We start from the raw sequence: 21,524 nt of genomic DNA, 5'->3' as shown, positions 1-21,524 counted from the left end.
GGAGGTTGCTCACAAAACGTTTGCTGGATGGGTTTTGTAGCATCTTTTGAGGCCAGAATGAGCAGAGTTGCTCTTCTGTGCCTCCACAAAAATATTCCCAACCCTTCCCTTACCTTCAGCTGCTGCCCCTAACCTGATTGGCATGGTCCCTATCCCTCTGCTGGCTGGGATCTGTGGATTGACCATCAGGTTTTCTCCCCCTCACCCTGAATGCTGAGCTGCCTATCAGCGCTCAACCACAAAAATGTCTCGGGCCTCTGATGAGCTACATCAGGCGGTTGTTGGGCTCACTCCGACCACCAGCCACCTAATGTAAGCTCCACATCAACATCACCCCCATGATATTATTATGTGTAATACTACGCAGTGTTATGATATTTTCGAAAGACAATTTTTTTTGTATAAAAACAAAGAAAGATCTTTAACTTTGTAAAATATTTAGTGTTGCAGGAGAGTCATCACTCCAGTTTAGTCATTTTTGTTACCAATTCGTAACTGTGGACATGTTAATTATTTCAATAAAGTAATTATGTTTTACTGGTGATGCAGATGTGGATTTCAGTCCTCATTTGAGAACTTCCATTTGTCAGCTGACAAGCCCCAGTAGGTTTGTTTGTTCATCTTTTGTGCCTCCATTTATACCAGGGCTGGCATAATTTCTCCTCGAATCTGACAGTAAAACAGAGAATGACCAATGATATTTGTCAAGATAATTGTTAGTGTATAAAATTCTTGTAGGAAAATGTGAAAAATACCCTTATGCAGTGAATTAGCCTAGACTGTTGAAGATTTTTAACTAAGCATGGCAATGTACAATGTCAAGGTCAAATATTTTTGGCAGCCTATTATTAATATAGCGAATCAGCATTAAGATGATAATAAAGAATATATATATTGTATATATATTTAGCACAGTACAACATTATGCAGTACACAGTACTGAAAAGGTTAATGGAATTATATTATTCATCATAAATACTTCAACAGCAGGAATCTGGGCTAGCTATAGCACTTGAGAGTGGCTTTTGTATATATAATATAAATAATATATAAGCTTTAATCCAATGGTCAACAATTTTCATTTTGATCACTCAAAGAAAATATTCTGTGAATGTGAAATATTTCACAAAATAATCCAGAATCTTAAAATGATCATTTGTAACATCAAACGGGCTGAAAAAGCTATTACTTGGAATGTGCAATTGGTAGGGGAGGTTTGAGGTATACTATCTAATTCAAACAATTTTAAAAATACAGACTGGGAGTTTTTGGTTCATTAGCAAATTAATATTAATTGTGCAGAGAAAGAGGCAGTGCAGCAGTGACATCAAAGGACCATCAGAGCCATTCAGATTTACTGTTTCTAACCGGTTACCCTCTCCTCTTCCCCTTCTGCAGTTTGCACACCACTGAGTCAGTGCCTTATTCAGACATCTGTCTCCACACCACTGCAGCACAGACCCATCTCATCCCTGCTGCTTGATCCTCCACATCCTACGCCACCATGTCCAGCACTGTAGCCGGTATGTAAAGGCAATTTTAAAATATATATATGTTGCTTTTTTTTAAAAATGTTGTTTGTTAATTTATTTTTGGGTAGAGCAAAAGGCTGTGTTGTTGCAAATTCTGTCAGCATTTCATTTGTCATGGGTAGATCTGAATGCAGTGTGAGCTGCATATACTGAATGTTAGTTCTGTTGATTGCTTTAAGTGATCATTTAAAAACCCTGTATTTTTATTTAATTGAAAGTACATGTTGTAATTTTAAATTATAATGTATGGAAAAGTATATGTGATTGCTAATAAACTAGAATTGTATTGTTTAAATCAATGGAAAGCAGAAGGGAAATCATCAGCAATTTTTTCAGTATTCTACAAGCAGTGTGAGGCAAATATGACTTAATGCAGAAGGTTCCACCCAGCAGCCATATTTCTTTCCTGGGTGGACTGTACGTTGTAAAGGTACTATACATTGTGTCTATACAGCCTGAGGCAGTGCATGGGAGTAAATTGCCTTCCAAATAAATTGATCAGAAATAACATTGACAGCAAGCACAGTGGGAGACAGAAGCCTACGTAGTTAGCAATTTGCAATGGAAATAGGCTATGGAATGTCACTGAAACTAGGTCAGTAAAACGTTTAAATAGGAAAAACTGTAATCAGGAGCCCTTCATTTTTGAAGCCAGTATTTACTAGGATATTATATCTGAATTGAGATCTACCACTCCACCAGGTCTCTTGTTGGATTTCTGTATATTCCCTTCAGACATAAGAAATTTCAACTTCCATTTAAATAAGGAAGCTTTGAATGTGCAAAGATTATTTTATAAGGAACTGTTTGCTATTTGTTTTGCTGAGACCATTTACCCACAGCAGCTAAGTCCCAGAATCATTTAACCTGCCTTATTGATCTGTGTTATAGAGAATTAATAGCTAATGGGAACTGCTGGATAAAGATAATTCGTATGTAGAGCTGGGGCTTCTTGGGATGTTTCTTTGTGGAACAAATAAAAAAATCCTATGAAAAAAGCAGACTGTCTGTTGAGGAAAACTGAAACAATGGTATTTTTGCAGTGTTGCTAGGGGGATGGGCAAGCCTTAATTCTTCTAGAATGAAGTCTATCCCCAGTGCAATATAAATAAGTAGAGGTTAATAATTTGTGGTTGAGGTAGGCCTATTATTGCAGCACAAATCTACTTAGGTTTCCAGGAGCACCAAACAAACTTTTGTTTACAGCATTTATTGTAAAGAATATTAGATTTAGATGGTGAGAGAATGGCATGCTGGGTAAGTAGCGACAAGTCCAACAACATCATGAATGATACAGAGGGTACTCAGTGGCATTGTTGATTAGTAAACTATAAAGTAATGGAGATCTCTGCACAGAACCTGGCACCTGACTCTGCAAAATCTCAAAGCAAATTCTCAGGTGTATAACGTGTGCACAGTTTGCAAAACTACAAAATACTTGGCATAAATCAAGTATCGTGCATTAGGCGCTCTAGAATGCATGTAGTGATTTTATATTGTTGGGCCTCTGGTTCGTGAGCCACGTCTTTGGAAACGATATAGTTTGCTTCACAAAACACACAGCCAAAATGAAGGCCAAATTATATTTATTTGTAAAAGTTTTTCTCTTTTTAAAACACAGAACAATAAACAATGGAAAAAATAGGTTACTAATTATTTCTTGCTAGACCGAAATTTTGTGCGCACAAAATTACTAGAAATATGGAAAATGTAAGCAATTTGTTGAGGTGAAGAATATGTATGCAACCTATTGTGAAGATAGAAGGGATGCTAAATAAGCAAATACAAATGCTAAAATGTTAAAATACTTAAAATGGAATATTTATCTTTAAATTCTATGCTAGTAAAGTAAAAGTGACTTTCAATTATTTCATTAATTTGATCAATTTTAGACAAATCACTGATCTTCTATTTTCTAGAATTCTAGATGCATGGAAATAGTAACAGGCTTAGGAGGCATTTATGTGAAGCATTTCCTTGATTTGAGTTAATGATATGGAAGTCAACACACTTGTTTGATGTGGCATAAACTTAAACTTCCACGGTGTTGAGAATAAATTAAAATATAAAAGACTATGTATTATAAAGAAACAGTTAGTTTGCTGTCATTAATGACAAAGAAGGTTTGCGGTATCTGCAGTGTCTGGCTAGATTTGCAGGCTGTGTCGTCACAGCTGAGACCTGCACCAAGCTGAGGCAGTGTCTGTGAGTGTCAAATCACTTGTACTGCAGTCTGTGGTGCAAGACGAGAGGGGGGTCCTATATTAAAATGCCTGGAGGTTTAATGAGTGTTTTATATTTTAAGCAAAGCATCATCATTTATCTGTTTATCTCCCACTTAGATTTTTGAAATAACATTGGTGCATGCGGCCAGTAATTTTCCCCATTTATGAAATTCTATCTTAGAAAAATATATTCTGATTATTACTTTATTTTTATATTGAAGCACTCATAAGATACTGTTACTGTACTGCATGGTTTAAGGCTTGTCACTGTAAATGGCAGAAAACATGGCTATCCAGTAACTATTATGTTTTGCAGTATTTTTCTTGAAAGCTTTCATTTTATTTAAAAATAAGAAACACCATTAGGTTCTGTAGCTAAGGCATGCTTATAGTTAGTTACCTTCTTGCAACTTTTACTTTACAATATTTAGTTGTACAGACCTTTAAAAAATCGTTGTTAGATGCTAAACAACAGGGGAAAAAAATCCATATTGAGAAAGCTATGAAGGGCATTCTGTACTCGGGGCTAATGCGAATATTTGCTGAGGTTAATTGCCTTATATTAAAAGAATTTCCTAAAAATTCATAAAACACAGAGCTTCTGCCAACATTTTAATTTGCTTTCTTCTTTTCTTCATTTCATTTTCCCTTTTTATGCATACTTATTCTATCAAATGCGTATTTGCATTTTAATCGAGAAATATTGATTTGGTACATAAGTACATGGCAAAACTTAATCCACTTGACAAGCATTAAACTCCACAAATCTAACAGCCTGAAATCTTTGTGCATTGTTAAAAGTCTGATCCTTTCACGTGTGTTGGCAGCAATGTTAATAAAACCTTTCCATATGCCAGAAAGTGTAATTGCCTTTTTAGCAGATGTTTGAGCTTTCCATCACAAACCAATGCCCAGTCTTTGGGTGATGATATATCAGTTGTCTTCTGGAGCACCGGTGTTTAAAATGTATTGTATTTGATATCCCAAAGGACCACAGCACACAAGGACATTTCTATTAACTGAGTGTAATATGCAATTAGCTTCAACTTAATACAAATACAATGTTATATGAAATACAATCTGCACATAATATATGATTTTTGAATGTTTATTGGAATTATAATTTCAGATCACAATATAGCTTTTTGAAGAATTTCATGTAATGCTTTACTGCCAGCTTTGTGTGACCTTATACAAGGTCTGATATACATTTTTACTGGCCATACTGAATATTTTCAATGCATTATGCTCCCCAGTATGAGAGATTCCATTGGCCCAGATTTACTACTTAAATCCAGATGTTCACTTTTTTCATTCATAAGTCAGAGCATCAGAAGAAAATTTATCAAAGCCACATGGGATTACCCCACACTTAAGCAACCCTTTCAGCTTTCAAAATGCACTAATTTTTTTATATCAGATCTACAAAAAAGATTTTCTGTAAATTTCCATTGACAGTATTTACTCAAATACATTTGGAGAAATGTGAGAAACATTTCTGCCCAAAACAGAAACTCTACCCCACCATTCTTGCACAGACAATGGGCTAAATGGCTTTCTGTGCTATAATCTCTAGGATTCTATAGGAATGGCTACAATGAAAACAATCTCCTCATTGGCTTCAGGTGATAATAATTCATTCAAGCTTTGTCTTCAACATTTATGTAATCAGATTCCCAAAATGTGATTATATTCTTATGCTTTTGCTTTATTTTTGATTATAATATGTTGTTAATGGCCTCAAAATTCTATATTATTCTTTGCTCTGCAGGTTTGTATAGGAAAGGCAAAATTCAATGTACCTGTACTATAACAAAAACTGAAAATGCTGGAAACACTCAGCAATCAGGCAACTTCATCAGAACTGGGTCCATACCTGAAACACTAACATTGCTCTCTCCACAAATGCTGCCTGACCTGCTTAGTGTTTCCAGCATTTTCTGTTTTTGTTTCAGATTTCCAGAATCCGCAGTATTTTGCTTTGTGTTCAATGTGCTATAACCTTGCTGTTAGGTTTGTTGCTAGACATAAATCATCATAATATGGATCCCTCTTAGCCATCCAGAAAATACCATTATGTTTCTTGTTTCATTGCCATTGTAAAGGCTACTTTAGACACAATGAAGCATTTTCTTAGCATGGATTTAGAAACAGTAACTACCGTCCTTGTTGAAATATTACATGAGGGCACAATATATCTCTCCCTAATGCAAAAACACTTAATGCAACCCAATAAATTTCAGTTCAAAGCTGCTTTCTGCTGCTGAAATATGACTGCTGGGTGATGTCACTATCTACATTGTGTGTAAAAGCCTACTGTGTCCTGTTGAATTGGAAACATTTTTTTTAATTGCTCTTTAAATTTGCTCTCTTAAAAATACTTCAAGTGCTAAATCGAATTGCATCAAGCGTGGAATAAAGAAATCTAGTACCCCGCTCCAATTCCCTGTCTTTTTGTGCTCCCAGCCATTACCAGATTCAAATTAGCAAGATACCTGTATATGTTATTGTTGCTTTGTCTCTGGCAGTGCCTTGATGTTATACCTCCTAATGTACACAAAGGGGGAAAAAAGACCATTAGTGCATAGAAGTGCACACAGATGAGCAGATGCTATAATCGTTTATAGGCATGTGCAATCCCAATGTATGTAATTTGCTAAAGGGGCCATGATTCTTAGCCGTTAGGTTATTGATTAGGCAGGCTGCTAATAATCCCCCTTCATCATGGTGAGGGACATGTTATGAGGAGGATGTTTTGTTTTGTCTGTCATTTTTATCTCCACTTCATCCTCACTTATATAACTTCTCAGTTATATCACAGCTTCTGATATAACATGCAATCTATTTGATTCCCTCCTGTAGAAGGAAACCATATAAAATATCTTCCCTATGACATGGCTCTCATCATGTATTGTATTTTTTACGTAGAATAGATGGAAAGGGGAGTCAATGTTCCCGAATACAGTATTGATATAGGTCTGCCATTACTTAAAGCAGGAGGTACACTAGGAGCCTCTCATCGTTTGATGCATTTTCTCTATGCATCCTTCCTAATGGCCTGTTAAACCCGGGATTCTAAGGAGAGTGAGACATATTAACCAATGGCACCTAATCATGCTGGTCAGTAACATAGTCAGTTTAGGTTCCTGTTTCATCCATAACTGGAAGTCAATTATATATGCACAGGCACACGAGAGCCACATATCTATCAGGCTGAGGAAGGATGATTTGTACTGGTACATAGCTAGGGATACAGTTATTTCTGGGGCACTGTGATGGCTGTAGCTGTTATACTGGAGTCAATAGAGTGCTAATCCAGTATTGAACCACTCACTTGGATGGCTCTCACTGGAGGTACAGCACTGGACTCAACTGCCTCCTTGCAGGATGTTCACCGCTACAGATGTAAATTCAGCACATAAATCCTAAAATAATAAGAGCATAAAATACGATGGAACTGAACTATAGGGCTCGAATCTAAAATACTAGAATGTGATTCCGATCTAATATGAGCTAAAGACATTAAACATTTCAAGTGACACACTATCATTTGGATTCTGTTCACATCCATTGGACCTAAATAAAGAATCCCTTTGTGTATCCTGGGTTTAGAATAGGTAGTACCAGCAAAGAGTGAAAGGTACTAATTTGGGAGGTTCCTTACAAAGGTGTTTTGTAAAAAATCATAATAGTATCAACTCCTGGGAAGATTTTCAAAATAATATGATTTTATGATTAAGGACAGATGATTAAGTATTGAAAAGAGTATTGAAGCGTTCAGATGACATCTGGATTCCCAGATTATATTATTTTCCCTTAACGTCTTCTACCTATTATTCATTTTACTAATATATACAATTATGGTAATCATTTATTGCTGTTAATTTAGTAATATTCAAAGCTGTCTTGAAAGCCCTGGTGCAGTAATATCACTGAGTACACATTACAAGTATTGTGATGTAATATAATACGTGAGACAGATGACAAAGGGCTACATAGTATTGAACAGCAAATGCTCAAGGGAAAATTAGACCTGTGTACAGTTCCACAATTCATTTGGGACTAGTGCCACTCATCGACATAAGAACCCAAAATTATTGAGAAACCGCCTCCCCAGATGATCTAATCTGTGGATAGTGTAATAGAGCCACCTGGTGGACTACTGATGTATATAATAAATAAAACCATATGCAGTACAGTTCATACTGGAAGCCATGTTGTGCTGTTGTGTATATATGCTGTGTCTCAAGATATCACAGAAGTGGCGATGAGGATGCAATTGCGGATTCCCTAGCTGAAATTTTTGTTGGAGGATAATTCTGCCAACCAACGGAGGGACTGTTAGAGGTTCTTCATTTTGCAGAAAAACTTAAAAACCTGAGGTAAATTTCGAGCACACATGGCTGAACTGTTGACATTGCCAGAGTTGAGATGGCCGTGCCTATGGGAATAATACGGCACTTGGGTGAGTTCCATCGCGACCGAGAGACTTTCGGAGTGTATGTGGAGCGGCTAGAAATGTTTTTCACCATGAATAGTATCGTCGAAGTCCCCGATGATGTAAACCGTAACCGGGCGGTTTTAGAAATGAAACGGGCTATTTTTTTGACTGAAGCAGGCCCTGAAAAATGTGCTTGTTCCCGCCAAGCCGAAGGACACGCTACTGAAGGAGATCCTAACCAAGTTAGAACAGTACCACAGTCCTGAACCCCTGGAAATTGCTGAAAGCTTTTGTTTTGGAACACGCGATCAATTAAATGACGAGCACATTGTAGCTCTAAAAAAGCTATCCATTCACTGTCATTTCGGAAACTTTCAGGACCGAGCTTTGCGTGACTGCTTTGTTTGTGAGTTGCAAAATGAATGTATCAGAAGTAAATTGTTGACAACCCCTAACTTGACTTTTGACTTAGCTTGTCAGACAGCTATGTCGATGGATATGACCGACCGATACTCCCGAGAGTTCCACGCCATTTCCAGTCGTCAGACAACTGAGGTGAATCGGCTGCAGACTAAAAGTAAAAGGCAGTTGGGCCCCAAGGCCTCAGCAAATGGCCATGGTAACAGTGCATTGAAGTCATGCTATCGGTGCCTGAGACAACACATCGCTCAAAGCTGTCCATATGTGAAGGCAGAGTGTTTCTACTGTAAGAAAACTGGGCATCTTGCGAAGGCATGCCGACAGAAGAGTAAACCGACTGGCAATACTAGAAATAGAAATCGCCAGACACCACATACAGTTGAGAAGCAGCAGGATGAGGAGTTTCTGGAGATTCACATCATCAGGAGCACGAAGGTATCTAACAGCAATTCATGAGGTATCGTCATCCAAGTAGATGTCGCAGGAACCAGGATACCCATGGAAATCGACACTGGTGCATCTGTGAGCGTAGTACCGGAATCACTATATCGCAACAAGTTGCATGATTATCGACTAGAAAAATCGAAGGTAGAGCTGCGAGGCTACTCCAGGGAGCAAATCCCTGTAGTAGGAAGTGTCACCATACCAGTGAAATACAAGGATCAGTGTCAGAGCTTGCCTCTCATAGTAGTGGCAGGAGACAAGCCTGCCTTGATAGGTAGAAATTGGTTGGGACCACCGAAGCTGGATTGGAATGAGATTTTTCGCATGGAAGCGAAATTTGCATCAAAAGATGATGTCATCAAGCGGTATCCGAAGGTGTTCAGCGAAATGGGTAGTCCGATCCAAGACTTCAAGGTGAGTGTCAGAGTGCAGAAGGACGCAAGACCAGTTTACTGCAAGCTCATCCCGTACCATATGCACTCATAAGAAATAAGCATACAGCCTCTCACACCTCCTCCACCATTCAGTAAGATCATGGCTGATCATCGACCTCAACTCCACTTTCCCGCCTGATCCCCATATCCCTTGATTCCCCTAGAGCCCAAAAATCTATCTATCTCAGCCTTGAATATACTCAAAGACTCAGCATTCACAGCCCTCTGGGGCAGAGAATTCCGAAGATTCACAACAATTGTAGCAAGACTTCCTTACTCTTATACTCCAACCCCCAGGAGAAAGTTGAGCAAGAACTCAAGACTAGAAACTGAGAACATTATCTCTAAGGTAGATCTGAGTAATTGGGCTACACCCATTGTTGTTGTACCTAAGTCAGATGGTAAGGTAAGGGTATGCGGTTATTATAAGGTAACCGTAAACCAGGTTCTAGAGTGTAATCTACCCAATACGTTGCCAAATGTGGAAGATTTGTTCACAACGCTGACAGGTGGCCAGATCTTTTCGAAGTTATATCTAACAAACGCCTACTTGAGTTAGATGAAGAGTCCAAGTCATGCTTGACTCTAAATTCTCACCAAGGCCTATATCAGTTCAATAGGCTACCATTTGGAGTGTCTTCTGCCCCCAACGTATTCCAGGGTGTGATGAACCAAATTTTGCAAGGGATTGAAGGTGTAGTGTGTTATTTGGATGACATACTGACCAACGGTTCCACCACAGACCCAATTCACATACGAACCGGGGTCAAGCAAGGCTGTGTCATCGCACCAACGCTCTTCTCGATCTTCCTTGCTGCAGTGCTCCATCTCACCCTCAGTAAGCTCCCCACTGGAGTGGAGCTAATTTAGAGAACAAACAGGAAACTGTTCAACCTCCGTCACCTCCAGTCCAGATCCAAGGTCGTCCCATCCTCTGTCGTCGAATTACAGTATGCAGACGACGCTTGCGTCTGTGCTCACTCGGAGGTCGAACTCCAAACCATTGTCAACACCTTCACCGAAGCGTACGAGAGCATGGGCCTTACACTAAACATCCGTAAGACAAAGGTCCTCTACCAATCTGCCCCCACCACACAGTACTGCCCCCCCCGATTATCAAAATCCACGACAAGGCCTTGGACAACGTGGACCACTTTCCATACCTTGGGAGCCTACTGTCAACAAGGGCAGATGTCGACGACGAAGTCCAACACCGCCTTCAGTGTGCCAGTGCAGCCTTCGGTCGCCTGAGGAAGAGAGTGTTTGAAGACCAGGACCTCAAACCCGGCACTAAGCTCATGGTCTACAGAGCAGCAGTGATACCCGCCCTGCTGTATGCCTCAGAGACATGGACCATGTACAGCAGGCACCTCCAAAGCACTGGAGAGGTACCACCAACACTGCCTCCGCAAGATCCTGCAAATCCATTGGCAGGATAGGCGCACCAACGTCAGTGTTCTTGCTCAGGCCAACATCCCCAGCATCGAAGCTTTGACCACGCTCGATCAGCTCCGATGGACGGGTCACATTGTCCGTATGCCCGGTACAAGACTCCCAAAACAAGCGCTCTACTCGGAGCTCCAGCACGGCAAGAGAGCCCCAGGTGGGCAGAGGAAACGCTTCAAGGACACCCTCAAAGCCTCCTTGAAAAAGTGCAACATCCCCACCAACACCTGGGAATCCCTGGCCCAAGACTGCACAAAGTGGAGGAGAAGCATCCAGGAAGGCGCCGAACACCTCGAGTCTCTTCGCCGGGAGCAAGTGCAGGCAGCGCAAGGAGCGCACGTCAACTCAAGCACCCCACCCACCCGTCCCTTCAACCACCGTCTGCCCCACCTGTGACAGAGACTGTAGGTCCCGCATTAGACTAATCAGTCACCTGCAAACTAATTTTTAACGTGGAAGCAAGTCATCCTCAGTTCCGAGGGACTGTCTAAGAAGAAGACTCATTTCAGCACCTAACAGGCAAATCCATGATGAGGTGTTGAATGAAGTGCTCAAATGGCTCGGGAAGCACGGAGTATGAGTGACAGCTCACAAGTGTGAGTTGTTTCAAAACTCAATGGAGTACTTAGGGCACAGAATAGACAAAGATGGTTTACATCCAACCAAGGGAAAGCTGGATCCAATCAGAAATGCACCCACTCCCAAGAATGTCTCTGAACTTCGATCATTTTTGGGTCTTTTGAATTATTACGGAAAGTTCCTCCCAAACTCGGCAACATTGTTACATCCACTGAATGAGCTGTTGAGAAAACAGGTCCCTTGGAAGTGGTCAACAGAATGCGACACGGCATTCAAAGAGTGCAAAAGCCAGTTAGTAGAGAGTACCATGTTAGTTCACTATGATGTATCTAAGGAGATCAAGCTAGCGTGTGACACCTCTCTGTACGGAGTTGGGGCAGTGATCTCTCATACTAGATAGTGGGGAGGAGTGACCAATTGTTTTTGCTTCATGCACTCTCAGTGCCAGTGAGTGGAATTATGCGCAGATCGAAAGGGAAACTTTGTCATTGATTTTTGGGGGTCAAGAAATTTCACAAATACTTGTTTGGTCGTAAGTTTACCGTAGTTACTGACCATAAGCCCCTGACAGCAATCCTCCATCCAAAGTCCCCAGTTCCAACCTTAGCTGCAGCTTGAATGCAGAGATGGGCTTTGATTTTGTCAGCGTATACATATGACATTGAGTACTGATGCTCAGCTGATCACAGTAATGCTGATGCTATGTCCAGGTTGCCATCCCCATTACAAGTTACACCCAATAAGGAAGAAGTGTTCTATTTCTCATATATTGATGAGCTGCCAGTCACAGCTGAAGAGATTGGTAGCGCAACCAAACGTGACCCAATTATGTCAAGGGTGTATGATTACATAGCAAATGGATGGCCAAACCAGGTATCAGAGGAAGATATCCATCCATACTTCGTTCATACGAATGAATTGTCAGTGGATAAAGATTGTATCATGTGAGGAGCAAGTGTGGTTATCCCAAATAGGTTCAAGTCTAAATTGTTAGGAGATCTTCATGACCAGCACCTGGGAATGTGCTTGACCAAGAGTTTTGCATGCAGTTACTTATGGTGGCCAGGTTTAGATAAAGAGATAGAATACATAGTCAGTCAATGTACAACATGTCAATCGGTGAGCAAGAAACCACCATCAGTACCATTACAGCCATGGAAATGACCTCCCAGAGTGTGGCAAAGGTTACATGTAGATTTTGCTGAGCTAGGAGGACAGCAATTGTTCATAGTGATAGTCACTCAAAGTGGGTAGAGGTGTTTCCGATGCGGATAATAATAACAAGCAAAGCACTGGAAAATTTGCAAAGATTGTTTTCTTGATACGGCCTCCCAGAAGAAATTGTGTCTGATAATGGGCTGCAATTTTGTTCAGAAGAGTTCACACAATTCATGATCAGAAACGGTATGAAACATATGCTGATAGGGTTAGATGAGGAAAGACGGGAGGAGGCTCGGGTGGAGCATAAACACTGGCATAGACTGGTTGGGCCGAATGGCCTGTTAGCTGTATATTCTATGTAATGGACTTATTATTATAGACTTTTTAACTGTTACATTGGAGTTTTTGTGATGGACATAATAAGACTAAAATATATGGCTCTGCAGTCACCAAAAGAAAGTTGCAAAGATATTCCGGTTTTAAAAAGAGAATTCATACATGACTGCAATCCGTTAATTGTTGTGATAATTAGACAAATAAATGCAAAAAATAATAAAAGTAATTGACTGACCAGTTCAATGATTTATTAGTATTGTATGAGATACTTTGTTTCAACACCATGGCTGACACTGGCATCTTTGGCATCTTAGAAATCTTAAAAGAACATAGAATGAATGGTATGAGGTAAGGCCATTTAGCCCATCATGCTCACTACCTCCACAGACCATGTAACTGTGTTATGTTATTATTTAATTTACATTGCTCTGTTTTGAGCTGTGTGTAAAGAAATAAAATTATCAATGTGCTGCTATAGGGCTGTGAGGTAAATTATTTGTAAACCTTGAAAGGTTAATTTGCCCCAGCATAAAAGGCATATATAAAACTGCATTATTGCACATTATTACAGGTTATCCTGGTTCTACAATGGATTGAATTTTTATAACGGTCATTAGAAAAATGCTCAAGTTTCAACCATTTTATTTGACAATAGGGTGTAAGAAAGATAACAGTAAATCATTTTTCCAATGTTTACTTTTAAGTTGTCACCAAATAATAAATTATGATTATTATATTGAATGAAATTCTAAGAAAGAAAGAAAACAAAACTCTTTTTTGTAGTAAGATTTCTTAATCAGTTTCCATTACTGGTTTATGTATTAGTGTTCTATTTAATAACCAGCAGTACTCCTCATTTTAAAAATATGTAATGAATTTAGTTATTATACAAGATAAGACTTCTCTCCCTGTTCAGTTGGAGCAAACATTTTTTGCAGTGATCCAAATGTGACTTCAAATAATCCAGAATAGCTAAAATGAACTGTAGGGTGGATGCATGCAGAAGGGAAAGCCAGTTAATAGATTGCATAGAAAAAGATAGAGCACCATTTGCAGTACTTACTGTGAGTAAATTAACACCAGGAACTTAATGGCATGGCCAGCTGTTCCAGCTGACACATAAAGGCCTTTACACTACACAAATTGAAAACAAATTGCAGACCTTTCAAGATTGTTAAATGATTGAATTAGAGTAAACATTTTATTTATTATTTCCAAATATACAGGTACACATGTATATAAAAGCATTTGCAGTTTTAAAATGGGTTCTAGTTTTCCATTATAGCGTGTATGAGACTTGGTACCAAGACAATCCTGGCCAGACTGTTGGTCTTTGTTATCTGGCTGCCTATTATACCAAACGTAGAATCTCCTATACCAGTTTAACTTTGTGATAATGCTAGCAAATGCCTAATAATAACACACGATTGGTTCCAAAAATCAAAAACGGTCTGAAATAACACTGTGGGATAGAACTGGAAGGACGCTTAATAAATTGATCTGAAATTCCTCTCTTTGTTATTTTTAAGAAGACCTGAACCTGTTTAGAATAAATAGGTTATGCTTCCAGTAAAATAATGGAGATAGGAGTTTCAGAGGATTGTGTTAAACATTGATTTGTTACTGTCCCATGGGATAATTTCAGGGCCAAACTACTTTATAAATTAAAAACTCTTTTATTCAGTAGGATAACGCTATCAAGTTGTGAAGATTTACAATTGTGAATTACGATATTTGGACATATTTCCTACTTATGTGTGATACTGAGAATTTGTCTGTATTGATGTGATCTGTTTTAACACCAACTGTTTTCATTTAACTGGTGATACTGTGACTGGTGTGTCCATTTTGAAGAAATCCAGGTTCTAAAGAAGCTGCCTTTGAAGCATCATTATTATTGATGCTGCCATTTGAAAGCTTGCAAAATCAGATGAGTGAGCCGAAGCAGCCCTTCCCGAGCTCTCCTGAGGATCCAGTGTATCAAAGTAGAATATATGATGAATGTGCCATGTGGAATGCAGCTGTGCCACATGTGTAGTAGCATTGTTACATAATCTGTGAACAGAAATCGGGCAGCATTTACTGTAAAATGGCAATATCAATTTCAACTTAGTTTTCCCATTTAAGTAAACCAATTCCAGAGGGGATCCAGCCAACATATAGTGAAATGTGGGAGTGGAAGGTTTTAATTCAGATGCCAGACATTAATAATCACTATTACTGCCAACTAGTCCCATGTTGAGTGAGTGACATTGACACTGTACCTTAACTCAAATCATTCTTTCACTGAATCTAAATCAACTTTATTCATATGAATGCCTCCACAAGGTAAAATACAGAATTTAATCCTTTATGTAGATACTCATAAATGTGGTGTACATTGGCATTCCTGTACATTTTCTTGAACGCTGGTCAGACTCAAGTATGAAGCTCCTTATTAATGTGTCAATCAAAATCTCCATTAAACTGCAGGAGCAGCCACTGAAATTGATTGCAAAATGCTTCGAGGTAGATATTTCTCTGATTTAAAAAAAAACATAATTTTGGAGTGAAACTATTACCTATGCTTATCATTTTGTCTTACAAATTGAAAGTAGCATTAATGGGAATCCACTGTACCTTATTCAGTTAATAAGTAAATATTGATTATTTCTGGATGAAGATTAGCACTGTAGCAGATAGCTGAAGATGGTCAGATTGATTCAAATTGATGGCAAAATTTTAACAAACAGACCAGTAATTTGCCTCATCATTGAATATAGGGTATGACCAGAACATTTCTGTAACTCCTTAATCACAGGCAGTAGTCCTGATTTTTCTCAGGATGCTTTGGATTTGGGGATTGATGAAAATTAATTAACAACATAGATTAGATAGGGATTAGATGCAGAGATATCTGATTTAATATTAAGAAACAATTAATTGCAAAATCCATCCCTTGGGATTTAACAGTTATTGAAAATCAATGTGTTATTAATTTTTTAGAACTGGTTGGGAAAGATAATCAAAAAAAATCCATTGAGTAATAGTATATTGTTCTTTATCTCTTTCTGTTTATGTAATGTTCTACCCTCAAAGTATTTGCTTTGTGTTAAGAACATGCAGTTAATTGTTCGAAGGAGGGTGGGGGGGTGATGGGAGATGACTATAAAATGCTGTATTAAGGTTGCAGTCATCTTTATAGTACTTTTATACATTTATTTAGAACTGTGAAAATGATAAGCAAATGGAATAGTTTGTCATATGTTACTAATCCTCACAATATTGAACTATAAATGCCAATACATTGGGATGCTGCAATTTTGGAGGTACAACAGCAGGGACAATAGTATTTACATAACATTTGACGTCTATGTTTTGTTGTGTTGCTGTTGGGTTTATCCTAAAAGTTCTTATTCCTGCCACAAATCATGATGTTTAATGTAGTTCTTGAAAACTTCTTCCATATTTAAAGAAGTTTGAAAACTTAACAATTAAAGATTTTGTGTACAGCGTGCATTACACTTTAAATGGGTCTGTAACACAAAGATATGTCACATTTTCGTTATCAGCTCAAATAGCCATATAATTTGCTCAGATATAGACATGTAGGAAAAGCTACCATATTGCTTCCTCACCCACCTTACTATACACCCCGACAAATAACATTCATAACATAATAAACACTACAATATTCAAGAATTCTGAAATACAAAAACAAAACTTATTAACGGAGTTGTCCATTTATATTTTACTGTAGACTCACCAACTTTCACCTCCATAGGCTTTTCCTGTTCTCTGTAGCCTTGGTCTTGTGTTTTCTGTTCAGGAGTTCCTGTTCCTCTTTTTGATTTTCACTACAATGCTAACTCTGCGCCCTTAATGATCTCCCTGAATGCATAATATTTCCTTTGCTGCCTTTTGGGCCTCCCTGTCCCTGCCCATGAGACCTTTCACCCTTCTTTATATGTGTACCCTCACCTCACCTTCCTGCTTGCATGTCTACAGAGAAGTGGCTAATTCACTTCATGAGGGTCTGATACATCAACTGCACCAGTACTGGGACAGGAGAGAGCTGTTCCGTTGGGACGGACTTCACTTGGCCAGTGCTGGGACTAGAGTCCTGGCGAATCATATAACTAGGGCTGTAGAGAGGGCTTTAAACTAATTAGTGGGGGGGAGGTTTCTAGAGAGCAAATAATAAAAATGACAACGGAGAAGGTCATAGACCTAGGTAGCAGTGGGGGAATTAAAAACCAGAGAGTGTCAGGAATGGCCAGAATGTATGGAGTAAAAGGTAAAGTAGTAAAAGGGGAAAAAGCAGGAACTAAGTGTCACAAAACGTATTTGAAAGTTCTTTATCTGAATGCACGTAGCATTCGTAACAAAATGGACGAGTTGAAGGCACAAATAACTACATATGGGTATGATCTTGTGGCCGTTACAGAAACATGGCTGCAGGGTGACCATGACTGGGAATTAAACATACGAGGGTATTTAACAATCAGGAAGGACAGACAGGAAAGAAGGGAGGTGGGGTGGCTATGTTAATAAAGGAAGGAATCACTGCAATACGATATTGGGTCAAAGGATCAGGATAATGAAACAGTTTGGGTGGAGATAAGGAATATAAGGGGAAAAAAACACTAGTGGGCATAGTCTATAGGCCTCCTAACAGTTGCAACTCTGTTGGACGGAGTATTAATCAGGAAATAGTTGGGGCTTGTAATAAGGGAACAGCTATAATTATGGGGGATTTTAACTTTCATATTAACTGGACAAATCAAATTGGGCAGGGCAGCCTTGAGGAAGAGTTAATTGAGTGTATTAGGGATGGGTTTCTTGAGCAGTATGTAACTGAACCGACCAGGGGGCAAGCAACCTTAGATTTGGTCCTGTGTAATGAGACAGGATTAATTAAAAATGTCCTAGTAAAGGATCCCCTTGGAATGAGTGACCATAACATGGTTGAATTCCATATTCAATTAGAGGGTGAGAAGGTTGGATCTCAAACAAACGTACTGAGCTTGAATAAAGGAGACTATGAAGGTATGAGAGCGGAATTGAGTAGAGTGGACTGGGGAAATAGATTAAAGGGTAAGACGGTACATGATCAGTGGTGTACATTCAAGGAGTTATTTTACAACTTTCAAAAAATATATATTCCACTGAGGAAAAAAGGGTGTAAAAGAAAAGACAGCCATCTGTGGCTAAGTAAAGTAATAAAGGATAGTATCCGACTAAAAACAAGGGCATATAAGGTAGCCAAATCTAGTGGGAGGATAGAAGATTGGGAAGTCTTTAAAAGACAGCAAAAAATAACTAAAAGATTGATTAAGAAAGGGAAGATAGATTATGAAAGTAAATTAGCAAAAAATATAAAAACAGATAGCAAGAGTTTCTATAGTTATATAAAAAGAAAAAGGGTGGCTAAAGTAAATGTTGGTCCCTTAGAGGATGAGACCGGGAAATTAATGGTGGGGAACATGGAGATGGCAAAAACGCTGAACAAATATTTTGTATCAGTCTTTACAGTAGAGGACACTAAGAATATCCCAATACTGGACAAACAGGGGGCTCTAGGGGGGGAGGAGCTAAATACGATTAAAATCACTAAGGAAGTGGTACTCAGTAAAATAATGGGACTTAAGGCGGATAAATCCCCTGGACCTGATGGTTTACATCCTAGGGTCTTGAGGGACGTGGCGGTAGGGATTGTGGATGCATTGGTAATAATTTCCAAAACTCCCTGGACTCAGCAAAGGTCCCGGCAGATTGGAAAACTGCTAATGTAACAGCCTTATTTAAAAAGGGTAGTAGACAGAAGGCTGGAAACGATAGACCAGTTAGCCTAACATCTGTGGTTGGTAAAATTTTAGAGTCCATTATTAAGGAGACAGTAACGGGACATTTGGATAAACATAATTTAATAGGACAAAGTCAGCATGGTTTTACGAAGGGGAAGTCATGTTTGACAAATTTGCTTGAGTTCTTTGAGGACGTAACATGCAGGGTGGATAAAGGGGAACCAGTGGACGTAGTGTATTTAGACTTCCAAAAGGCATTTGACAAGGTGCCATACAAGATTATTGCTCAAGATAAAAAATCACGGGATTGGGGGTAATATTCTGGCATGGGTGGAGGATTGGCTATCTAACAGAAAGCAGAGAGTTGGGATAAATGGTTCATTCTCAGACTGGCAATCAGTAACTAGTGGTGTTCCGCAGGGGTCAGTGCTGGGACCCCAACTCTTTACAATCTATATTAACGATTTGGAGGAAGTGACCGAGTGTAACATTTCAAAGTTTGCAGATGATACAAAGATGGGAGGGAAAGTAGTGAGTGAGGAGGACATTAAAAACCTGCAAAGGGACATAGACAGGCTAAGTAAGTGGGCAGAGATTTGGCAGATGGAATATAATACTGGAAAGTGTGAGGTTATGCACTTTGGCAGGAAGAATCATAGAGCAATTTATTATCTTAATGGCAAGAAACTGGAAAGCACTGCAGTACAAAGGGATCTGGGGGTCCTGGTGTACGAAACACAAAAAGTTAGTATGCAGGTGCAGCAGGTGATCAAGAAGGCCAATGGAATGTTGGCTTTTATTGCTAGGGGGGTGGAATATAAAAACAGGGAGGTATTGCTGCAGTTGTACAAGGTATTGGTGAGACCACACCTGGAATACTGCATACAGTTTTGGTGTCCATACTTAAGAAAAGACATACTTGCTCTCGAGGCAGTACAAAAAAGGTTCACTTGGTTAATCGCGGGGATGAGGGGGTTGACATATGAGGAGAGGTTGAGTAGATTGGGACTCTACTCACTGGAGTTCAGAAGAATGAGAGGCGATCTTATTGAAATGTATAAGATTGTAAAGGGGCTTGATTGGGTGGATGCGGTGAGGATGTTCCCAATGATGGGTGAAACTAGAACTAGGGGGCATAATCTTAGAATAAGGGGCTGCTCTTTCAAAACTGAGATGAGGAGAAACTTCTTCACTCAGAGGGTGGTAGGTCTGTGGAATTTGCTGCCCCAGAGAGCTGTGGAAGCTACATCATTAAATAAATTTAAAACAGAAATAGACAGTTTCCTAGAAGTAAGGGGAATTAGGGGTTACGGGGAGCGGGTAGGATATCGGACATGAGGCTAGGTTCGGATCGGTCATGGCCCTGTGGGTGGTGGAGCGGGCCCAGGGGCCGTGTAGCCTGGTCCTGCTCCTACTTTTTGTGTTCTAATTCTGTGTTAGATTTCAGGAGATGGTTCTATTCACAGAGATTAGTGGAGACCTCAGGAACAGGCTGCCAGCTAGGAGTCCTTCAAGAGTAAATTGGGCCTGTTCCTGGCTGGGGTGGAGATCACCTTTTACAGAAGGTAAGTACTGCAGGAAATACAGGGACAGAGTGATCTCCTGGACGAGTTTCGATCGCCTAGATGGGTCGGAGAGGAATTTCCCAGTTTTTTTCTCCCAAATTGGCCACTGGGTTTTTTATCTGGTTTTTTGCCTCTCCCGGGAGATCACATGGGTTCGGGTGGGATGGAGAGTGAAAGTAGATTGGAGGTTAGGATCAGATCAGCCATGATCTTATTGAATGGCGGAGCAGGCTCGAGGGGCCGATTGGCCTACTCCTGCTCCTATTTCTTATGTTCTTATCTACTCATTTAACCCAGTAACACTCTTTGACATAATAAAACTCACTACGCACTTGGTTCGAGTATAAAGCAAGGCTTTAATCAACTTGTTTCAAAACATGGAGGCCTAGTTATCTTTCACTAGTTCCTGTTTACAAAATGTCCTAGGAAAGCTGGGCCCACGCCCAAGTGTTTATACTCCTTGGACGGCGCCACCAGCTGGCCGTCCAGTGTTATTTCATGAGTCTTTCTTCATGGATCATAAGATTCATAACACTCTTCATTAACAATTTTTCTCTCTTTCATACAGCCAAGGCCCCTGCCACCAATGTTGGGGGTACCCCATTGCCTCCACTCTCTGTCAGCGACATTGCAAGAGATCCACCAGTATGGCAGTGATGGCATTCCTCTTGGTGGTGAGAATCCCACTGGGAGCCCACCCTAATTGCCTGATGAGCCCCAACTCGGGAAAATGGGTCGGGCTAATGGTAGGGACAAAGCAGCAGACGGAAGTCCTATCCTGCCAAAAAGATGGAAATCCAGTCCTAAGACTCTTTTACAACCTTCTCTTTTCAGTTAATGCAGGTTTTAATTAAGTTTAAAATGAAATCAGAAGCGTGAATTTTAGCTAAGGGCATTAATAACTGGGTCTAAGAAAAATGAAAATAAATTATTGATAAGTTTATGCTGAGAGATTCTTTTGGTAAAGTTGGTGACAATGGTATATATATACAATGATGATACATCATGTACACTGTTGGATTATTGGTGACCTCAGTTAATCCAATATAAACTGCTCTACTGGAAATGAGATAACAGAATCTGAACTAGTGAATGTGGTCCAGGATTGCTTTTTGACCCAATATGTTACGGACCCCCACAAGGGATAATTTGCAT

General features: G+C 39.5%; 1 protein-coding gene across 1 annotated transcript in view; it reads left to right on the top strand.

The window, feature by feature from the left end:
* The window catches only part of LOC147108653 (stathmin-3-like), an 86,829-nt gene that overhangs the window by 19,772 nt on the left and 45,533 nt on the right, over nt 1-21,524 (top strand). The window contains exon 2 of the mRNA XM_086005351.1: nt 1,399-1,523. Within this exon, the coding sequence (XP_085861477.1) occupies nt 1,505-1,523 (19 nt within the window). The 5' untranslated portion in view covers nt 1,399-1,504. The remainder of the gene's footprint in view (nt 1-1,398; nt 1,524-21,524) is intronic.

This window comes from Somniosus microcephalus, chromosome 13 (assembly GCF_052327205.1).
Source record: "Somniosus microcephalus isolate GS21.2 chromosome 13, FLI_Smic_1.0, whole genome shotgun sequence".
NCBI lineage: Eukaryota > Metazoa > Chordata > Chondrichthyes > Squaliformes > Somniosidae > Somniosus > Somniosus microcephalus.
Note: the sequence above shows the minus strand (reverse complement) of the source record. Positions and strands in the feature narration are given on the sequence as shown.